Below are 20,682 nucleotides of genomic sequence, written 5' to 3'. Positions count from 1 at the left end.
TTTTTGAGACAGAGTCTCACTCTGTCACCAGGCTGGAGTACAATGGCACAATCTCGGCTTATGGCAACCTCCGCCTCCCAGGTTGAAGTGATTCTCCTGCCTCAATCTCCCAAGCAGCTGGGATTACAGGCATGCGCCACCACACCTGGCTAATTTTTGTATTTTTAGTAGAGACAGGGTTTCTCCATGTCGTTCCGGCTGGTCTTGAACTCCCAACCTCAGGTGATCCACCCGCCTCAGCCCTGCAAAGTACTGGGATTACAAGCGTGAGCCACTGCACCCGGCTGCAACATAGTATTAATACAAGAGAGAAATTTTAGGAATGAACAAAAAATCCTCAATTGGTCAACAATAAATGGAATTTAGAAAAGAACTAATTCAAATTTAAGTATAATCAAAGCAGAATTACATACTTCAGAAATACTGAAAAAAAAAATACTAGTTTGTGCTACGGATCTTTTAATGCTTAGGTAGTCACCAAATGCATGGCTGACCTGGTGTCTGGCTTGGAGGTTGCTTTGCTTGGACTTGGTTTCCTTCTGATGTTATGCAGCTTAAACTTAAGTATTTAAGTTTGGTTTGGGTCATGTTTCCTGATGTATACTAAACCATTTCATTATGTTTCTGTCTAGTTATTCATCTTTCTTTAAAAATTGTCTGAGCTGTGATAAAGCTTAAAACTATCTTCATGATCGGATATTCCTAGCCCGAAGCCAAGGAGTCTCACTCAAAGAATGAGTTCTCCCATAATATGTCTCATGTGTAGCTACTTACCTGGCATTTGGTAAGAATAAGGTGTCTGGCCTGGCTGTGGGGTAGAAAACCCTGGGCTGTAACTGAGGCAGCCACTCTGTAATGGAGACTGGGTCTGGGAAAGTCCACTCTCTGTCTTGATGGCTGGTAACATCACACCCAAATCTGTTTAGAAAAATGAATGTGCAAACCATTTAATTAGTTAGATGATCTTCCTTCTAAGTTGTAACCTACAACAGAATACAAAGCTACCAGCCAGCAGGATTGCCTGCCCATAACCAGAGGAGAAGATAGAAGATGTGAAATACCGTAAGTGGGAAGGCTGTAGGGCTGTCCTGTCTGTGAGTAGGCTGTGTAGACGGCTGGCTGCTGCATCCCCGAATACTGAGTCTGGCCTGCATAGGCAGACATTGTTTGAGCTGCTGGTGTAGAAAGAATGTGTGGATAGGGCCTAAATATCAGAAAAATAGCATTACTGTGGCAACAAAGACTGTGTATTAATTCAGACAGCCTAGATTCAGTGAAACCCTATAATATTCAGGAAGTAATCCTCTTTATCTGCAATATAATTTTAACAATATATGAAAAAGCAACAGTCTGAAAGTCCGGAGCTCAGGCTCTGCTACAAACCAGTCTAGTGACCTTAGACAAATAATTTAAACTCCCTAAGTCTATGCCTCACCTGTAAAAGGAGAAATTCGATTTAGATATCATACCTAGTGTCTCTTCCAGGTCTACAATTCTTACTCATATCTGAAATAGCACTCCAGTTAACATGTAGATGAGGAAAATGGAGCACACACTAATTAATATGCTCATGAGCAAATTCACACTCACCATGAGTGACTTACTGTTATGCAAAGACTATGAAATTCTATTTAGAAGCCCTACTAAGAATTCACTCCCAAGAACTGGAAATTTTTAAAAAGAAAAAAGAAAGGTTGGAGGCTTTCTTAAAAAAAAAAAAAAAAAAAAGGAATGTCATTCCTTTCATTATGTCACATTTTATATCATGGTCCTCATAGGATATCCAACCTCCAGTCAATACATATATAAAGGCAGACACTCTAGATGCTCAAGAAAATAACATACTACATTTAAATGTATATGTATCAGCAATATAAAATCTTGGCACGTCTGGCTGATTCCAAGCCAATTCAGATATACATCCAACATAGTTAAACTTAAGAAATATCTACCACTGACCTCAATAAAGTAACTACATTAGCTATAAAAACAATAAAGCATATTCTCCAAAAATATGTTTATTAGAACTGGAAATCCAATAAAAGAATTTCAATAATGGAATTAACTACGAAGTGTTGACATAGATAAAATGTAATCTCTTTAGGTTTTTTAGCCAGCCAGCATTTTTTAATTTGCATCAAAAAAGCAGTGTATTCTAATTTGAGATTGATATTTCTCTCAAGGTATATATAAATATCCGAGGGAATTATCAAGATAAATGTGGACATCTCTTATTTCAAATGCGTACAGGATATTTATCTATATACTTAATCTATCCAAGTATCTATCCAACTATCTATAATACATGTATAGACATAAATGTTTGCCAATTTAAAGTTGTCATATTGTGTGAATACAGATTAATTAAGATGATGCCGGAAAATTTTTCTAACAAAACAGAAAGAATCTACTGACCACTTACTTGGAAGGATACAGCTGTGGGGAATACTGATGTGCTGATCTGGGACTGTAGCCACTACTTGTAATTACTGTAAGACACAAAAATACCAGTGCACCAAAGGTTGCTTCATAAATATATTTCACTAGAATGTACACAACCAATTTGAAGAAATTACCCTGTTAAACATGTTTCCAAAAATTCATTTTCTAAAAAGAAACAGCTGCCTAAACACTTTCTCTTAATTAAACTGATTTGAGTTTAGTTAAAAACGTGAAACAAACATTTGTCTTACAAATCATTCCCTTTAACACTCTTCCATTTTCTCAAATTATTAGCATGAGCTTACATATTAATAGACTATGAATAAATATATTTGATTATAGGGTAATTAAGCTTTCATAATTTAAAAGTAAATTTTGAAAATTTGCAAACTTTGCATTTTAAAATGCCAAATGTGATGGCAAATATGCATTGCTCTTCCTCCATATTTATTCTAATTGAAATATATACAAAATAAGAAAAGTGTGACGTTCCAAACTTCATTTTCTAATGGTAAAATACTACTGTAATTCTATTTCCTTTCATTTTACCCATCAGACGAAAAATTAAAAAGGCAATCTATAATATTCCTGTAATAACTAGAGAAAGCACAGGTAGTTTCTTTAAAACATAATCACAAAATGCAGTAGCAATTATATTTACAAATATACTTTGAACTATCAGAGATAATAATTTTCTGAGAAGAACTTAAAGGTGAAAGTCAGGACCTATTAACAGTTCATCCAAACATGGGGCTCCGAACTGGAATATATCCAAAAGCTTGGAAGTTTCTCTTTCCTTTAACTATCTGCCTTGACTAAGACAGATGTTTTGCAAATATATGGACTCTAAAGTGTGAGCCAGTATCCTCAGAGCCAATCCACACTGAGCAAGCACACAGAGTGTCTTTATTAGGCCATCTGCTGTTCATTCACTTTTCAAAAAGATTAAAGTCATACACAATGCAGTGCTGGAATTAGTTTAGTCCAATCAATCATAGTTATACTTCAAAGTACTATGTCCTTTCTGAGTTGTTCATAATAATTCTGAAGCTAAACTTTCAGAATTGTAAAAGTGACAAATAGATTTAGGTTGTTAACTATTTTATGAAACATGATATATTTCTATATAGATCATACCCTTGTGATCTACTACTTCACAAACATGCAGAATTTAATGTGTTTAAAATGCTATTTTGCCTGTAAGCTCTGAATACAGAAAGAATATTTTCATTTTCATAGCAATAATGCGGTAAGTATATTTTCAAAAATATTATCAGTCAATTTTGAAAATCATCAAATTTGACTAAAGGTGTTAGTTCTTAACATTTTCAGCAACCAAAACTTAACTGAATTTGCTATGTATAGTTGAAAATAAATTGGCCAATAAACTAATAATTTTCTACCTACTTATTAAAACTTAAAGAATGTTTTAAATTTTCAAATCAACTTAACCCTGAAAACAGACCCTTTGTTCTACTACACAATGGGCATTAAATATAGATTACATAATAATAGTGTTATTACAATGATATTCATCCTAATTTATCAATTCACAATAGCAAATACTCTATTTAACAAAAACATAGCTAAATGAGGCTTAATTATAGATTCTTTCGTCTCTTCTTTATAGAATTTCTCTTTGGTATATCAAGACTTGGGCTATATTAATCAGTTATTATCAATATTGTGAAATAGAAGACTTTTTCAAAGAGACACTGAATAATGAAGATAAATATTCATTGCAGTAGCTTTTAATAAGACAGAGCAAAATTACACATTTCAGAAAAAAATCCATATACATTAACTCAATTCTGAATATATAAGATGTTTCCTCTCTCTAATGATAAATCTAAACATCATTAGAATAATGTACCCACAACACTATAAAGGCTCAACTAACCTTTACAAATTTCTATTAACATCTATATGTTCATTTTCTAAATAGAACACAAAACCTTTGGCTCAGAAAACTACGATGTTCATGTAGGAAAGTTTATGCTTCTTTACTAAAATGTATACATTTTGTTCTAATTCAGAAATTTGCAGATAACTGAAAAGAACAACAAAATTGGATTAAAGTCAGTGGAAATTATGCAGATAAAGTAAAGACTGCTCCCACAAAGGGCAGCCTCATTTCCAGAATGATTTCTGAAATACCTTGTAAAAACCTTTGTTTTATTCCCCACAGTCATTTGATTAATCATAAACACTACCCAAATCACTCAACTCATTACATTCCATCATTTCTGCATGCAGCAGTAAGCAAAACTACCTGATTTCAAAATGCCCTGAAAATTAATTAAAATAAATGTTTACCGTCTATTGTCAGTTTCTCCGATGGTGTCAAAGCAATTTCAAGGTTTTACTCTTATTATTGTGCTATCTTAGAATGGTGACTCTCAATGGGATGGGGGTGAGAATTTTGCCTGCCAGGGACAATTAAACAGACTGGATACATTTTTGGTTGTCTTTAGTAAGACATCTTTGGTTGTTTCTTTAGTACAGAAGCATCTGGGGAAGTGTTGCTGGCATTTTGGGATAGATGCACGGATGTTGCCAAATATCTCGCAGTGCAGAGGACAGCTCTCCCACAATAATTAGCCCAAGTCTTTAACAGTGCTGATGTTGATACTCCCTGCCCTGGATCACTGCTGTGGAATAAAACTTTCCATGGTGTTGGAAATGTTCTGTATCTGAGTTGTCCAATATGGTAGCTGCTAACCACATGCAGCTGTTAAATACTTGAAATGTGTTTAAACTTGAAAATTCAGTTAAATTTTGGTTGCTGAAAATATTGAGAACATAACGCTTCTAGTCATACTTGATGATTTTCAAAATTGATTGACAATATTCTTGAAAATATACTTCCTGCATTATTGCTCTGAAAATGAAAACACAAAATAAAATTTTTAATTTTATCAAATTTTAATAGCCACATATAACTAGTGTCTACCTTATTGGACAGCACGTCCCTAGGTAACTCTTTAAAAAATTGGGAAAATATCTACAAAGATAATATGAGTGAATTTCAGACAGAATGATTGTTTATACCTATTTTTTTTCCATCTCTTTTCTGACGGGGTGCTACAGAAAGGATCCAGGGACTGATCATCAGCACATAGTTCTAGACTCATTTATACCACTGACCAGCTGTGAGGCCTTGACTGTATGGCCTTAACCACTTTTAACTTTTCCTGTCTATAAAATGGATCAGAGAGCTCTGACATTCCTTGTGGAGTTAACACTTCATAGTTTTGTCATTCAGCTTTCAATTAACTTGTAGTATGCTAATGAATTATGTCACCAATAAGTTAATAACTCCATTCCTTTCCTTAAAAATGTGTTCATATAGATTTACTTTGCAGAAAGTTTACAAAAGCTATGGTAAGTGTGCAATACAGAATGCTGAACTGATACCTATTTATTTCCTGAGAGGCAGGTAAACTGCTAGAAAAGATGTGGATTAGTACATATGAGTCTCTATGCCAAGTTTATGTACTATTCTTTCTTTCTTGGTGTACTAATATTTATGTAGATATGGCAACTGCTTCTAATCAGTATGAAGCAGTAAAATTAGATCATCTGTAAAAATCAAATATATGCTATAATGACATAATACTCTAAGATATATCTCAACTATTTCTACATAAAACATACTGACAAAAAATCCTTGTAACATGAGAATATGGATAAATGTAAAACGTATTAAAGTAGAATAACAGAACTGAGATTCAATTACCACAAATACTTTCCTAGGTTTAATGTTCTTTCTGATGCACCTACTCCTACTCAGGTTAGAAAAGTCCTTTTACCAGATAATAAGCCAAATAGATAGTGTAGCTTAAAAAAAAATCTTTAATTAAGTCAACTTAATTCATGTCCTTTGTGCCCAGCTGGGAGTTATCAGGTATTTATGTTTTGAAGGGATTGATGTTTAAAGACATGCTATTGTTCTCTTTGAAGCATACCAGCGCTCTCAGAGGCTGGGCTCTAATGCAACCAGCATGTTCTCTCCCGCAGCCCATTAACCTTTAATACTTGTCACTCAGCTGCTTACACAGGAGGAGTTTTTTAAACCCAGAGAGGAAACAAGGTTATTTAGAAGGAATCAAATGGATAGTTGTACATCTCGAATGTTAAACAGAAGGCAGTTTTTATGCAATTCAAATGGGTACAGTGAAGAGGCAGGGTCAGCTGCTACAACTTAATTATTAAATTACTTAAACAATGTATAAAATAATTTTGAAGGAAGTTAGGTTTACTTATCTGTAATAAGAAAGTCATGGGACTTTTGCTGTCAACTAAAATATCAAGCAAAATTATTCTAAATATAATTTATAAAAATGTATATGCTATGACAATTCATCATGGAAAGTAAGAATTTGTGGCTAACTTTATAAAGATCAAAGCTCTAAGAGCTTGGATGCTTATGCTGTTTATTCCCAAGGAGGAAGATGTGGATGCACCCCCATGTGTACGTAAGGACACACGAGCTAAAGGCTTTACCTGACCCAGTAAAAGTGTCAAGCGCTCCATCTCCAGTCGTGGTTGTGGTTTCACTGCTGTTCAAGGGCTCTGTTTTGACTGCAAGAAGAGACACTACGTAGAAGAATAAGTACATGTGAGTTTTACTTCTAAATTTATGTCAAAGACGCTGTCCGTTCTACTAGTGATTTTTCTAGCTACCATGGGCATGCAAGAGAAAACTTGAGAAGTTGATGAAGAGAGTTTTGTTAATTTAGCTTCTAAGTGAGCATGCATTTAGAGGATTTAATCTAAAATCCTCTGGCCAAGCTAGTTCTCTCTAATCGGGCTTTTAAAGGCAGTCAACCTTAAAAAGTGAAACAGCAGTACACATATTTATATTCTTAATTCACCTAAACACACTCTAATATAGTCAATAGGAAAAAAAGAATCATCATCAGTCTTCAGTACATTTAATCAAAATTATACCAAAGAAATTTACTGACTTATATTTTATTTTTCCCAGGAAGATTTTTTAAGTTTGCATAATAATATAATGCAGACATATGAAAGTATAGAAACCATGGGCTCATTCACATGATGAATGAAAAATGAAGCACTCAATGAAGCTCTAAAAAAGACTCAAGAGTTATAAGGTGTTGGGCTTTTTATTTTAATGGTTTAACAATTTTTAATATGTTATAGAGATCAGCATAGAAAAAGAGATGTCTTCCACAGCAGCAAGTCCATCTTTTGAAAACTCTTTTAATATGTTATTTCTATGTGGCAATGGTGTATTTTGGCAAAATCTTTTCTTGATAACAAAGTGGCCTCGTACACATTATTATTATTATTAGAAGCAACAAGGGTGGGGGGCAGTGATAATAAAGTTTTACCCATTTGGTCACACCATATTTTCCCTTTGTTGGCAAAGCTTTACTACATATATCATAGCAGCAAGGAAATAAACTACGTTATTTTCTACTTAACACCTCTTGTGTTTCCTGGTCATAAATGAAAGGAATGATACAGTTAAAGAACTTAGAAGCAAGCAGAAAATTATAAAGAAGAAAGCTGAAGACTAGTCAAATGACAAAAAAAGAACAGAGGGGTCATAGGGTACTCATAACCACACAAGTCAGTAACGTTATTCTGTTACAAAAGCGATTAGCTGATAGAAAACCATGCTGTAATGATTATGTTCTTTTCAACATGAATGGAATTGACCAGACCCTCAGTGAGCTCTGTATTAATTTAGTATCCATGATTTATTAATGACATGATCAGTTGGAAGGTTCAGAGAAGAAATGTAAAGGTTGGAAACAGAAAGTAAAGAAACTTGGATTACTTTTCCTAGCAAAAAAGGAAACTTAAGGTCGGCTTATCCTTCAGTAGCAACAATGATCTGAAGAGTAGTCTAATTATTTATATAATGATAAATAATAAATTGGTGGTTACTACTTTTCAGTAGTAATTTGCACAGTAGTCCCTAGTATGATTATACCTGATCAATAACTAAACCTATCACTATAAAATTATTTTATCACCTTTGTACTTACTGCTATAAAACTATTACTTATCGAGAGCTTATTAGGTGCTAGATGATGTACATTTAGCTAATCCCTAAAATAACCCTAATTAATACAAATCACTATACTCATTTTATAGACAAGGAAACTGAAGTTCGAGGGGCTGAGAGCCTGCATAAGGCCCAGTGCAGGAGATGGTAGAGCTAAGATTTGAACTCAGGTTTTTAACTCTAATATATGCATGATCTTTCCGCTATATTAGGCTGCTTTCAAGTATGAAAATGGCTTATGTTCATGACAGTGCCTCTTCTCAAAGGCCCAGAGCATGATGAGAATGCAGTTATTTCCTAGATAGAATAATTATAAAGACTTCATTAAAAATGAAAACTGCAAAATACTGGAATAGGATACTAAGGCATGTCTGCCATTTCTTCCTTGTGGGGTATTTTAAAAGACAACAAGAAGTAGGAAATTTGAAATTAGGTAACAGTAATAGCCAGTAACAGGACACCCTTAAAAGGTACATGATACATTCCAGGTATTGTTCCTGTCCTTTACACCTATTAACTTATTTACTCCTCTCAACAGTCAGTAGATAATATCATTATCTTCATTTTTCAGATAAGGAAATGGAGGCACAAAAAATTAAATCACTTCCCCAGTCACAGAGCTAGTAAGAGCTAGAATTTGAAACCAAGTGGTGCGTGTTCAGAATCCAAACTCTAAACCATACTGCCTCTTAGGCAGCACTAGCTAATCAATAATTCCTTTGTCTGTATGAAGATAATGCAGAGTTTAATCCAGATGGGTAGAAAGGCTGCTCTATGCCATGTAATATTTACATTTGACATCTAACATTTATGACAAAAAGTCGTATCCCAAAGCCTTCAGCAAAACGAAGAAACAGTTTATCGGAGCTTCTGACTTCTACTAGCAGCTAAATTTCAATTTGTGCATATCTGTATCTATGAACAATATTTGCAAAAGTAGCTTTATTATACTAATAGTAATACAGATTTTACTCATGAATGGAGGTGGCAGAATGTGAGCTGTGTCTAACAAAACTGGTCTAAAAGCCAGACATGTAGCTTAGTTTTGTTACTTTGAATTTCAACTTTGAGACCTGATTTCAAAAACTTGGTATTGGTTTTGATTATAATCTCCTTAATTAGAAAGTTTTGGGAGGTCAAAAGGAGAAACAAAAGGAGGGAGAGGGAGAGTTTTTGGTCTAATTCATTATACTGGAAATATCTCTCATTAAAATTGTAAAGGTTTGCCTTTAGTCAAAGTTAGACAAAGGAGGTTCATTTTACTGAGAAAAGGCATCCTCTGGAAAGTATATGAAGAGAGGAGTAAAAAACAAGATGTGTTAGGTTTACTGAGACACCTGAATTTAGTGTAATAATTCAACAAAATGGATGCTAGCGTTTGGGGGAAAGTGGTTACATGTTGATGTAAAATTGTTTTTTTTTTTTTTTTTCTTTTCCCACGCAAGTCAGGGTAGAACAAGAGGGAAAAGTGGGAATGAAACATTTATTGTTACATAAAATAAACTGCATTCACATTAAGCGAGCACCAGCAAGCACCTCTTGAACTCTAAGTAAGTCCTAAAGTTATCTCGGTTTGATTTTTTTAATAATCAGTAATATCAGATAAGAAACAACTTTTTTTTTCAGCAGTAGAAAGCTCAAATAGAGAAGTGAACAGACACTATATTATTAGCTGATTTATTAAAATATGTTAGAATACAAATAAGTATTATCTTGATGTTTATATAACTACATAAACATTATATAATAATTATAGATAAAGCTTAGAAAACCGAAGTCATCTTCACTGAAGCTACAAATATATTTGAAATGCATTCTGTTTACTCTTATCTTGTTTTTGTTTCTACACTTTAAATTACATCTACTATAAAGTTTTCTAGTGGCAGGAAACTTACTTTTTCATTAAATATATGCAAGGCACTATCAGAAAAATGTTCATTAATAAGACAAATCTAGTCTTACTACTATTAACTTGTAAAAATCCTTATTCCAAATAATGATCAGTGTCTATTCTTTGACTGTTCAAATGTATTTTAAGCTGTATTTTGTTTTCCTTAAATTAGCATGAAGTTTAAACAGAGCTTTTAATTTATTTTCAGGACACCATCCAAAATCATTACACGCAATAGAATGGAAGCACAATCCTTCTATAGAAGAAAAGCACCATATTTCTCAACCAAATGCAAGCTTACACACCAAATGTTTTGATTTCAATAGAAATAATGATATTTTAACGTCCTAGGTTGCAGTATTTTGTGGGATTATTATTCTTTGTCTTCAAAGTAAGTGAGTCAGAGTTCATTTTGCAAAAAGTGGCATAAAATTAGTTTATATAGCACTTTGTACAGAACTGTTAAGAAATACTTTTACTGACAGGTCCCCTCCCCACTAGTTAGCTACTTGCAACTTGGATGTTTTTTACAGAGCCAAATAGAAAAAATAAATTAACATACATGATTGGATTTTCCATTTTTTTTAGCTTTAAAAATAATTCCTACCTACAGACTAAATCAAGGTCATACATGATTGTTGTCAGGTACAAGCAATGGCTACTAAATCACAGATTTCCTCTCTTCACATCCCAACCTTCATCCCTACTTATTTTTAAAGCAAACTTAATCTTGTCCCCTTAAATTGTCTTTAGAATTTCAGTACAACGTTAATGTCTATTAATTACTTTTAGAGAAAGTCTGTTTTATTATCATAACTCAAAGTTCATATTCATTTGTTGTAATTCAGGCTTCATCCTTGAAGGTGACCCACATAATTTACTCTTACATTTCATCTTCAGAAATCTATGTAGTTTAAACATAGAATAAGGCGTGTGTACACCAGATTAAGGTGCCATTAAAAAAATTACATAAAAAAGTGTATATGTAATCTCACATACACTTCTTTCTGAACCACAAAAATCATATACATAGAGGCTTTTGACAGCTTAGCTTCTACAAAGAATTTCAGAAAGAGTTAGATCAGGAAAATTACAATTTATAACACTGCAGGGAAGCAGTAAAAGTATTGCCTACTGGTTTTAATAATCAGTATAGCCTGTGATTTATGCTTGTTTGAATCAATATATTCATTCAAAAACCTACGAGTACGAAGTGTCTTTCATTCCTAACTACCGATAAAGTATTTAATTTTGTGAAATAATTTGATGTAGCCATTTATGACTTTTATTCTTTAAAAAAATCTACAAAGAGCAGACTCACAGCAGTAGGTAGCTCTACTGCACAAATACATAACATTCAGAAACTAAGTCATTATATATGAGTCAGTCCTCTCTATATTAAAAATTCTAGAAGATTCGTTTCTATAATATATTGATTTCAAATATAGAAAAAACAATAAAGCTGATCAGAATGTCTGATTTCTATTCCACCAAACCTTTTCTTTGAAGTTGTTTCTTAATCTCCATGTAGAATCAAATATTCCCTCCCTCCGCTGTTCATCCACTTTGAACACATTATGGCATTCATTATTTTCATGTCTGCTTCCCTCTGCTAGGCTTTTGGTTCCTGGACAGCTGGTATCGTGTTCTTTAGGTCACTGGGTTCCCATTTCCTAGCATAGAACTTGGCATATAATAGGAATTTGATCTATTTTAATTAAGTGAGAAAGTGACAATTTACTCTTTTAGATCCTGCCCTAGCCCTCTTAATAGATCTAAGTATTTTTGCATATAAAGTGTAGTTCATCATGAATCCTGACACTATTAAGCGAATTAGAATCTGGAATTACCTACATCTGGAAGTAAATGTTCATATGACTGGCATGCATTCTTATACGTACAACATACTTCATATATACACATGCAGATCTATATCAGGAGTCATGCCAAATCTGACCCATGGCCTGTTTCTGTATGGTCCTAAGCTAAGAATGGTTTTTACCTTTTTAAATGGCTGAAAAATATCAAAAGGAGAATATTTTGTGACATAAACATTTTAATGAAATTCAAATTTCAGTGTTCATAAATCAAATTATTTAAACTCAATCACATTAATTTGTTTAGGATTGTATACAGCTGCTTTTGTGCAACAATAGCAGAGCTAAATAGCTACAACAGAGAGCATTCAGCCTGCAAGGCCTGAGCTTGATTTATTTGCTAAGGTATGCTTGTATTTATGCTATTTTTATATTTTACATTTTAATAATTTTACAAGTGCTAAAAATTTCAAAGGAAAAATCTATGTTCCATATAAATCTGCAGATGTAATTATATAACTAGGATTAAGGCAGTAAAACACTTGAAATTACTTTCAAGAATACTGGAACATACTTAAAGAGCACCAATGTAGTACAATAACATCTCAAGGTGATCCTATCAACTTATATCAATTAAAAAAAAATTAGGCTGGGTGCAGGTGCCTGTAATCCCAACACTTTGGCAGGCCTAGGTGGGCAAATAACCTGGTGTCAGGAGTTCAAGACCAGCCTAGCCAACATGGTGAAACCCCGTCTCTACTAAAAGTACAAAAATTAGCCAGGCTGGTTTGGTGGCGTTTATCTGTAGTCCCAGCTACTCAGGAGGCTGAGGCAGGAGAATCACTTGTACCCGGGAGGTGGAAGTTGCAGTGACCCAAGATTGTGTACTGCACTCCAGCCTGGTGGACAAAGTGAGACTCTGTCTCAAAAAGAAAAAAAAAATTTTTTTGAACATCTCAACTTATTGGAATGATCTTAAAAAGCTACTAAATTAGTTCTTTTGCCTTTTATCTTATTATAATTTTGCAAGTGATACAATTCTAACAATAAAAAGCAAGAATTGAAAATAAAATAGTTTATTCTTAATAGAAGAGATCTTGCAAGAAATGCTTAGTCGATGTCACAAACACCCACCATAAAAACTCATTGAAGTTCATTAAAAGTTTCACATAATATGACACCTGGACTATATTATGAACGATCAAAGTTTACCTAACATTTTGTTACCAGAAGTTTGCTTCCTTTAGACCAGTTTACACATTTTTAAATGCAAATAAATTTGTTACGTGACCAAATGGAGGGCCTTTTCACACAATGCATATTTTCATTTTCCTTAAAAGCTATTGCCTAGTTGTTATTGCATTAGTAATTAAAGAAAGGAAGACATACTGATGTTTATTGCTACGCAATTTATATACATTATCTAAGACAAAAGGACCTTGCCAATAAGTATTATTATCATCCTTTTATAAAAAGGAATTGAAGCTCAGAGAAGTTAAGTAACTTGTTCAAGATGACACAGCTAGTAAGTGTAGTGCTAAGATCCAGATTCATGGTGCCCCTAATGACACAGCTCCTAGTTCTTATCCCAGGGCCTCACATTATTTTAAATGTATAGCTTTCATCACTGATAACTTTTAAAGTAAGGGGTTATTGATTATTAACGTTACTTTGCATGCTTTGGACTATTGCTCAAAGTCTGTAGAGTAGCAACAGTGACATTAAGAACCAGGAAAGCACGCTTACAACTTAGAACAATGTTTCTGGTTGAGATTAGATGTAAATTACTGTTTTATTGCACATATTCACTATTAAAATGTTGCCTATGTTAACCACTATTAGACGACAGCCAGTAAGCTAAGGATATTTTTTACATATTAAATGTTTAAAATGTTGTCAAAATTAGAATATTTCATGACACATAAAAATTATATGAAATTTAAAATTTAGGGCCCATAAATAAAGTTTTATTGGAACATAGCCACACTTCTTCATTTACATATTGTCTGTGGTTGCTTTTACACTATGATGGCAGAGCTGAGCCACTGAAACACTGACACATGGCCTACAGAGCCAAAAATATTTACTATCTGGCCCCTTAGAGAAAAAGATCCTCCTATGGAATTAAATGTATCTAAATTCTAGCAACATATTTTTTTAGTATGAAAAGTATATTTCAGTATAAAATTGAAAAACTTAAAACTATGCAGATACAAATAATAAGCATATTGAAGTACTTCTTCTCTGATCGTATATTCTAATTTAATCAGATATAGAGTAATGTCCAGCCAAACTGTGCCTATTCTAACTGCTTGTGATGCACATTTCTGACAGGCATAAACTCCTTTTTTTTTTTTTTTTTGGAGTTTCACTCTTGTTACCCAGGCTGGAGTGCAATAGCACGATGTCGGCTCACCGCAACCTCCACCTCCTGGGTTCAAGCAATTCTCCTGCCTCAGCCTCCCGATTAGCTGGGACTACAGGCGCGTGCCACCATGCCCAGCTAATTTTTGTATTTTTAGTAGAGACGGGGTTTCACCAGGTTGACCAGAATGGTCTCGATCTCTTGACCTCGTGATCCACCAGCCTCAGCCTCCCAAAGTGCTGGGATTATAAGCGTGAGCCACCATGCCCGGCTGAACTCCTTTTTGATTCTACAATTGGGTGATTTCACAAAAATGTGATGGCTGTGTTTTAATTGTTTAATTTTTTTTTAGCATATTAGCATTTGATTTAGGAGAAAGTCTGTTTTTATCAGTTTAACTATAAATGTAGTTAATATCCATAATTCAAAAAAATTTAAAGGCCAATATTAATTTCTAGTTTTAAATGTATAGCTTTCATCACTGATGATTTTTAAAATGAGAAAGGAAAATTGATTCTTAATGTTACTTTATATACTTTGGGATATTTCTCAAAGTCCGTAGAGTAGCAAATATCCTTTTGCTTTATTAAGAATTTAATTTAAATTATGAAAGTCTATGGGTTACGAAGGTGATTATGTTTGTATGCATGGCCACTTTGCTTCAATTGCTCTGTTTGACATGGCAGTTTTTGGGCAAAATTTATCATGTAATAAACTGATAAACAGTTAGAAAAACAATATATGCACCATTTGGATGAGATTATGAAGTTTAAGAAAAGAATACACTGATCTAAAAGAGTCTAAGAATACCAATTGATACAAAAAATCATAACCAACTGCTGTCAATAAACAACCAAAAGGCATATTCGTTTTTCCTTTTTAATTAGTGAACACAGAAAAGAGATGCAAACATAGACATAGCAACAGACAGCAAACCAGAGGGCCAAATCCACACACCCAAACACATGCAGTGTACCAGCATCTCTCATACTTGTTGCAGAAGAGGGGGTGTTGCAACTCAGCAACCAGTCTGCTGTGTTTAAAACAGTCATGTTGTCCCCTGAGAACAGGAACAGTATAAAAGTTCATTGTCTGAATGCCTGCTGAGTGGATATGAATAATCTTCAATGCTTGCACTCGTTTCTGATCTTTTAGTAAAAATTATAACTGCCCTGTATGACTTTAATATTTTAATTTCAGGTATGTTTTAGTTCAGTCAAATATATGCATATGATGATTAGCGAATTTCACCAGTCTGTTTCTAGAGTGCTTGAGTTTTTAAATTTTGTTATCTGTACTCCACTTACGGTTTAAATGTACTTTGCTCTAGTTTTCATCACTAAATATTCTATACATTTGCAATTGCTTAATTAATTAGCTGAAATTATAGATGCATGTTTAGAGACAAATAAACATCATAAACAAGGAAAATGTTAATCTACAAGGGAATTGGTGTAAAACATTATTAAAAACAGGTAAGTTGCAATGCACACAACCTTATGAATAAAATTTTAGATTGCATCGTTATTCTAAAATAAATGGGAAGAGGTGTATCAATTTCATAGATATTTATTTAAAATTTAAAAGAAAATATGATGTGGCAAATGCTAATATCTGATGACATAGTTTACAAATTAAATGTCATCTAATTCTAAATTTATTGGCTAGATGGGATCTACAAAATTTCAAATTGTGAATAATTTAAAATGCAGTCTATATATCATATAAGTGTGTACATAATCTCTATAAATATATATTGTGATACAAAAATTGAATCACATTTTCTGAAAAATTAAACACATTCTATAAAAATAATAAAGCAGAATATTTGAAATAATAGCTATTATTTTTGCCATATGCTGTGGCATATTTATGGGCTAACAGAATGACAAATTATCTGAAAAAATGCAATTCCTTTTTAAATGAATGTTAGGTGTTATTCTCTTTGAAAAGAAAATGCAGCAGATATGAGTATTTTTGTATTTCCAAACCGTGTCTTTTTTTTTTTAAAGTACTTTTAAGAAAAAACATTTGTAAGGAAAATGTTGAGGCAACCTTTCTTTATAATTCAAAATAAAACCAAAAAGCCAAAAAGTGGTAAGTGTGTGTATGTGTGTGTATACATACACATATACACATATATATATTTGCTACTATCAGGGTGGAAATCCTTTGGCCTCAATTTCTAAATTTTGTGAAATACTTACAATGGCAAATACAAAAAAAAAAAAAAAAAAAAAAAAAAAAAAAAAAAAAAAAAAAAAAAAAAAAAAAAAAAAAAAAAAAAAAAAAAAAAAAAAAAAAACCCTGCTAAAGGCCCTTGAAATGTTGCTCAACACTATCTATCCTCTGTGAAGGTTCCCGGCTATAGAGGAGAAGCAAAAATTTCAAGAAAATCATCAAAACAATAAATATTAATTATATAAACCTTGGATATAATGCTGATTTGTGTTATTGGTAATAAGATATTTATTTATTAGTAGATCCCTAAGAAGTAAAATTAAACATTGAAATATGATTCTGGGTATCCTCAGGGTAGTACTTACCTCCTGTCCCATTTGCAGTGACTGAGGTGCTGCTGAGATTAGATTTTTCCAGTTTGGAGCTACCCGGAGTATCACCACCTCCAACAAGAGTGTGAGGACTTGCTAGGTCCTGCATTTCCATAGACCTGGTAGAGCAGTAAGCGGCAGAGCAGAAGTTGAAATTGCGGGAATTATTTTTTAATAGATTACAATTATTCTGTGGAGCACGTGTAATCTCACAATAATAAGAATTAAAACCAATATCTAAGACTTAGTCAACCAGATGAACATGTCAGTTCATTAAAAATAAACAAACATACAAACAAATGTATACACAAATAAGGAAAGCTTCCGTAGTAAGTTAGGCCTCATAACCTGTTTGTAATAACATGTTATTATAACACATTATAACATAATATGGAAAACATATATTACTAACATAAAAAATAAAATGTCATTACTAACATATAAAAATAAAAAATAATCCTATGAGTGTTTCATATAATAATGTAAGAAAAAAATGCAAATTTTCTCATCTTGGCAATTTAAGCTGATATGAACATCCACCCTCCTAAATTGATCACCTTAGCTACACACTAGAGAGCTGAAAATGTTTAATTCCCCAAACCTGGCATCCCCTGCCACCAATAATGAGGAAATCAAGTAGCTAGAAATAAAGTGTGAACTCAAAATCAAGCAGAAGCTTCAAGCTGACCCAGGAAGCTTCCCTTGTTGACCCAGGAAGCTGAAAAATGAGCCCAAGTCCTGAGAGCTGGTTTTGTAACACTTTTAATATTCATTCGGGAATAGGGGACTTTGACTTGTGTTTGCTCCAGTGATTGTGCTACAGTTGGGATAAAACAAAACTGGGATTCTTGAAGGGCTGACCATCTTTAAAAAGGAAACTAGAAAAAAGAACTGTGCAGTAGCCCAAAGAAGCTTTGTTTCATGCTTTCATGAAAAGATAGATAAAAGTTGAGAGAATTTCTCACCAACCTGAACTATAACAAATACTAAAGGAAGACCTTCAGCTGAAAGAAAACATACCAAATGAAAACTCAGGCCTACAGGAAAGAATTAAGAGTAACATAACTGCAAATATACGAGTAAATATAAAAGATTATCTTTCATTTTTATCTTAATTCATGAAAGACAGTCGATTAACGCAAAAATAATTTGCAATGTATAGAGGGACTTACAGAAGTAATATGTGACAACAATAGCAAAAAGTTAAGGTTCTTTGATCTGGCATGAGGTGTTATATTAAACGTGGGTAAAAGGTAAGTTTAGGGTACATTGAGTAATCCTTAGCATTAAATGTTAAGAAAAATACCATCAGGTATAACAAAAAGCCAATAGAACGATTAAAATAACATTTTAAAGAATGTGATTAACTCCAAAAAGCCAAAAAAAGGGAAGGAAACAAAGAATATATGTGAAAAATGGAAAATACAAAGCAAGATAGCACACTCGAACTAAAACACATTGATGATTACACTAAATATCAATGGACTAAACATTCCAGTGAAAATCCAAGTATTTTCAGGTTAGACCTAACCTGACAATAACTATAACCAAGACCTAACTATGCAGGATCTACAAGAGAAGCACTTTAAATATCAGCATATTGTGCCACTATAGTACACTGCCCAGACATCCTGAAGAACTCATTCCTATAGCTGTGGAGAGTGTCACCAATAGGCAGCTTTCAACCGAGTTCATTTCCAAAATCTGCCCTTAACTAAAGAAGGTCACTGTGCCCGAGAGCACACCCTTTCTGAGGGCAGCCCTCATCTACTGATGTGTCAGTGGAGGGGCAAAATGACTATTCCCTCTTACTGTAAGACATGACTATTCCCTGTCACCACAGTCTAGGACTCCTCATAAGACCAGCTAAGATCTTTGCTGCAACTGCACCACAGATCAACGTCTCTTAATCCAGTTAAGTTTCAAATAGGTGGAGGGTTAAGGAATGGAAAATGATATACCATGCAGATAATTAATATAAGAAAGATGTTCAGGCTAATATTATATCACACAAAATAGGCCTCAAGATGAAGGCTATTAGCAAATATAAAGAAAGGAATTGGAAAATGATGAAAAACAATAAATTCTTCAGAAAGACATAATATGTGCCTACAAGCAGATTTACAGAATACACACAGCAAAAACTGACAGAATTAAAGGAAGGAACAGATATGTCTATGATCATAATTTCAGCTTTTATAACATGCTTTTCACAGCAACCAACAGAAGAAAAGTAGACAAAAATGAATTTAAAAAATATGTACGTAAGATCTGGAAAGCATTATCACGAATGCGACCTAATTGACAGTTCCAGGACACTAATACCCAAAAATTATCAAACGCACACTATTTTCAAGTGCACGTGGAACATCTACCAAAAGGATAGACCTGGGCTATAGCTGGGCTATAAAGTAAATATGATAGATTTTAAAGTTGAAATTTTAGAGGGAATGGTATATGACCACAATGAATTAATTTAGAAAGCAATGGTAATAAGATGTTAGAAAATCCCCAACATTTGAAAATTAAACACCACACTTCTAAATAATTTGTGAACCAAAGGAAAAATAAAACAAGTAAATATAATAAATATTTACAACAAAATGATAATGAAAAGATATCAAACCATACTCTGGTATGCAAATAAAGTAGTGATTAAAAAGAATTTTATACCTTTAAATGGTTCTATTAGAAAAAAAGAAAAATTTAAAGTCTGCCATCCTTTTCCACTTTAAGAAAGTAGAGGAAGAAAAGCAAACTAAACAGAAGGTAAGCAGAAGGAAACAATGAAGAGTAGAAATAATTGAAACAGAAAATCTGTGAACAATAGAGAAAATTTACAAATCCAAAACATGATCACTAGAGATACTAATGATTTTAAAAGGGTAATAAGGAAGTATTATGAACAATATTATGCCACTTAATTCAAGGACACACAAAATCAGTGAATTTCTTGAAAGGCACACTTATAAAACCTGATCCAATAAAAAATAGAAAATCTAGGGAGAGATAGCAAGGGGAGAAATGTCAGATGTAGGTGATGGGGAGGAAGGCAGCAAATCACACTGCCACGTGTGTACCTATGCAACAATTTTGCATGTTCTTCACATGTACCCCAAAACCTAAAATGCAATAAAATAAATAAATGGGGGGAAAAATAGAAAATCCAATAGTCCTACATTGAATTAAAAAACTGAATTCATAATTATTTATTTTTTAAAAAAAAACCTCCAGGGCCATATGGTTCAATTAATAAATACTAGAGAACATTTTTTTTTTGCTATTATTTTAAAAATTTTAAAAATAATTTTTTTTGTGCAAATTCTTTCAGAAAAAATAGAAGAAAACACTTTTCATTCCATGGTAAGAGACCAGAATTATCCTGACCCCAAAACTTGAAAGGGACAATTTTAAGAAAATATATTTCTTGTAAACAAAGATGAAAAAATATTTAACAAAATATTCTTAAATCAAATCCAGCAATAAAAAAAAAATCATGACCAAGTGAACTTTAGCCTCAGTAATGTAAAGATGATTTCACATGTGGAAATCAATGTAATTCAACATAGTAT

At 33.1% G+C, this 20,682-nt stretch overlaps 1 protein-coding gene across 12 annotated transcripts in view; it reads right to left on the bottom strand.

Annotated features, from left to right (window-relative positions):
• The window catches only part of EYA4 (EYA transcriptional coactivator and phosphatase 4), a 276,762-nt gene that overhangs the window by 49,551 nt on the left and 206,529 nt on the right, over positions 1 to 20,682 (bottom strand). For 5 of the 12 annotated variants that reach the window (XM_017500622.2, XM_017500621.2, XM_017500620.2 and 2 more), the window contains exons 4-9: positions 17,105 to 17,229; positions 15,550 to 15,618; positions 6,949 to 7,041; positions 2,423 to 2,489; positions 1,062 to 1,204; positions 775 to 918 (exon numbers count right to left, since the gene is read on the bottom strand). In XM_017500622.2, coding sequence (XP_017356111.1) covers positions 775 to 918; positions 1,062 to 1,204; positions 2,423 to 2,489; positions 6,949 to 7,041; positions 15,550 to 15,618; positions 17,105 to 17,229 — 641 coding nt within the window. The remainder of the gene's footprint in view (positions 1 to 774; positions 919 to 1,061; positions 1,205 to 2,422; positions 2,490 to 6,948; positions 7,042 to 15,549; positions 15,619 to 17,104; positions 17,230 to 20,682) is intronic. The other 7 variants (XM_017500625.2, XM_017500624.2, XM_017500627.2 and 4 more) reach the window with 3 other exon arrangements.

The sequence above is a fragment of the Cebus imitator genome, unplaced genomic scaffold (assembly GCF_001604975.1).
Source record: "Cebus imitator isolate Cc_AM_T3 unplaced genomic scaffold, Cebus_imitator-1.0 Scaffold267, whole genome shotgun sequence".
Classification (NCBI taxonomy): Eukaryota; Metazoa; Chordata; class Mammalia; order Primates; family Cebidae; genus Cebus; species Cebus imitator.
Note: the sequence above shows the minus strand (reverse complement) of the source record. Positions and strands in the feature narration are given on the sequence as shown.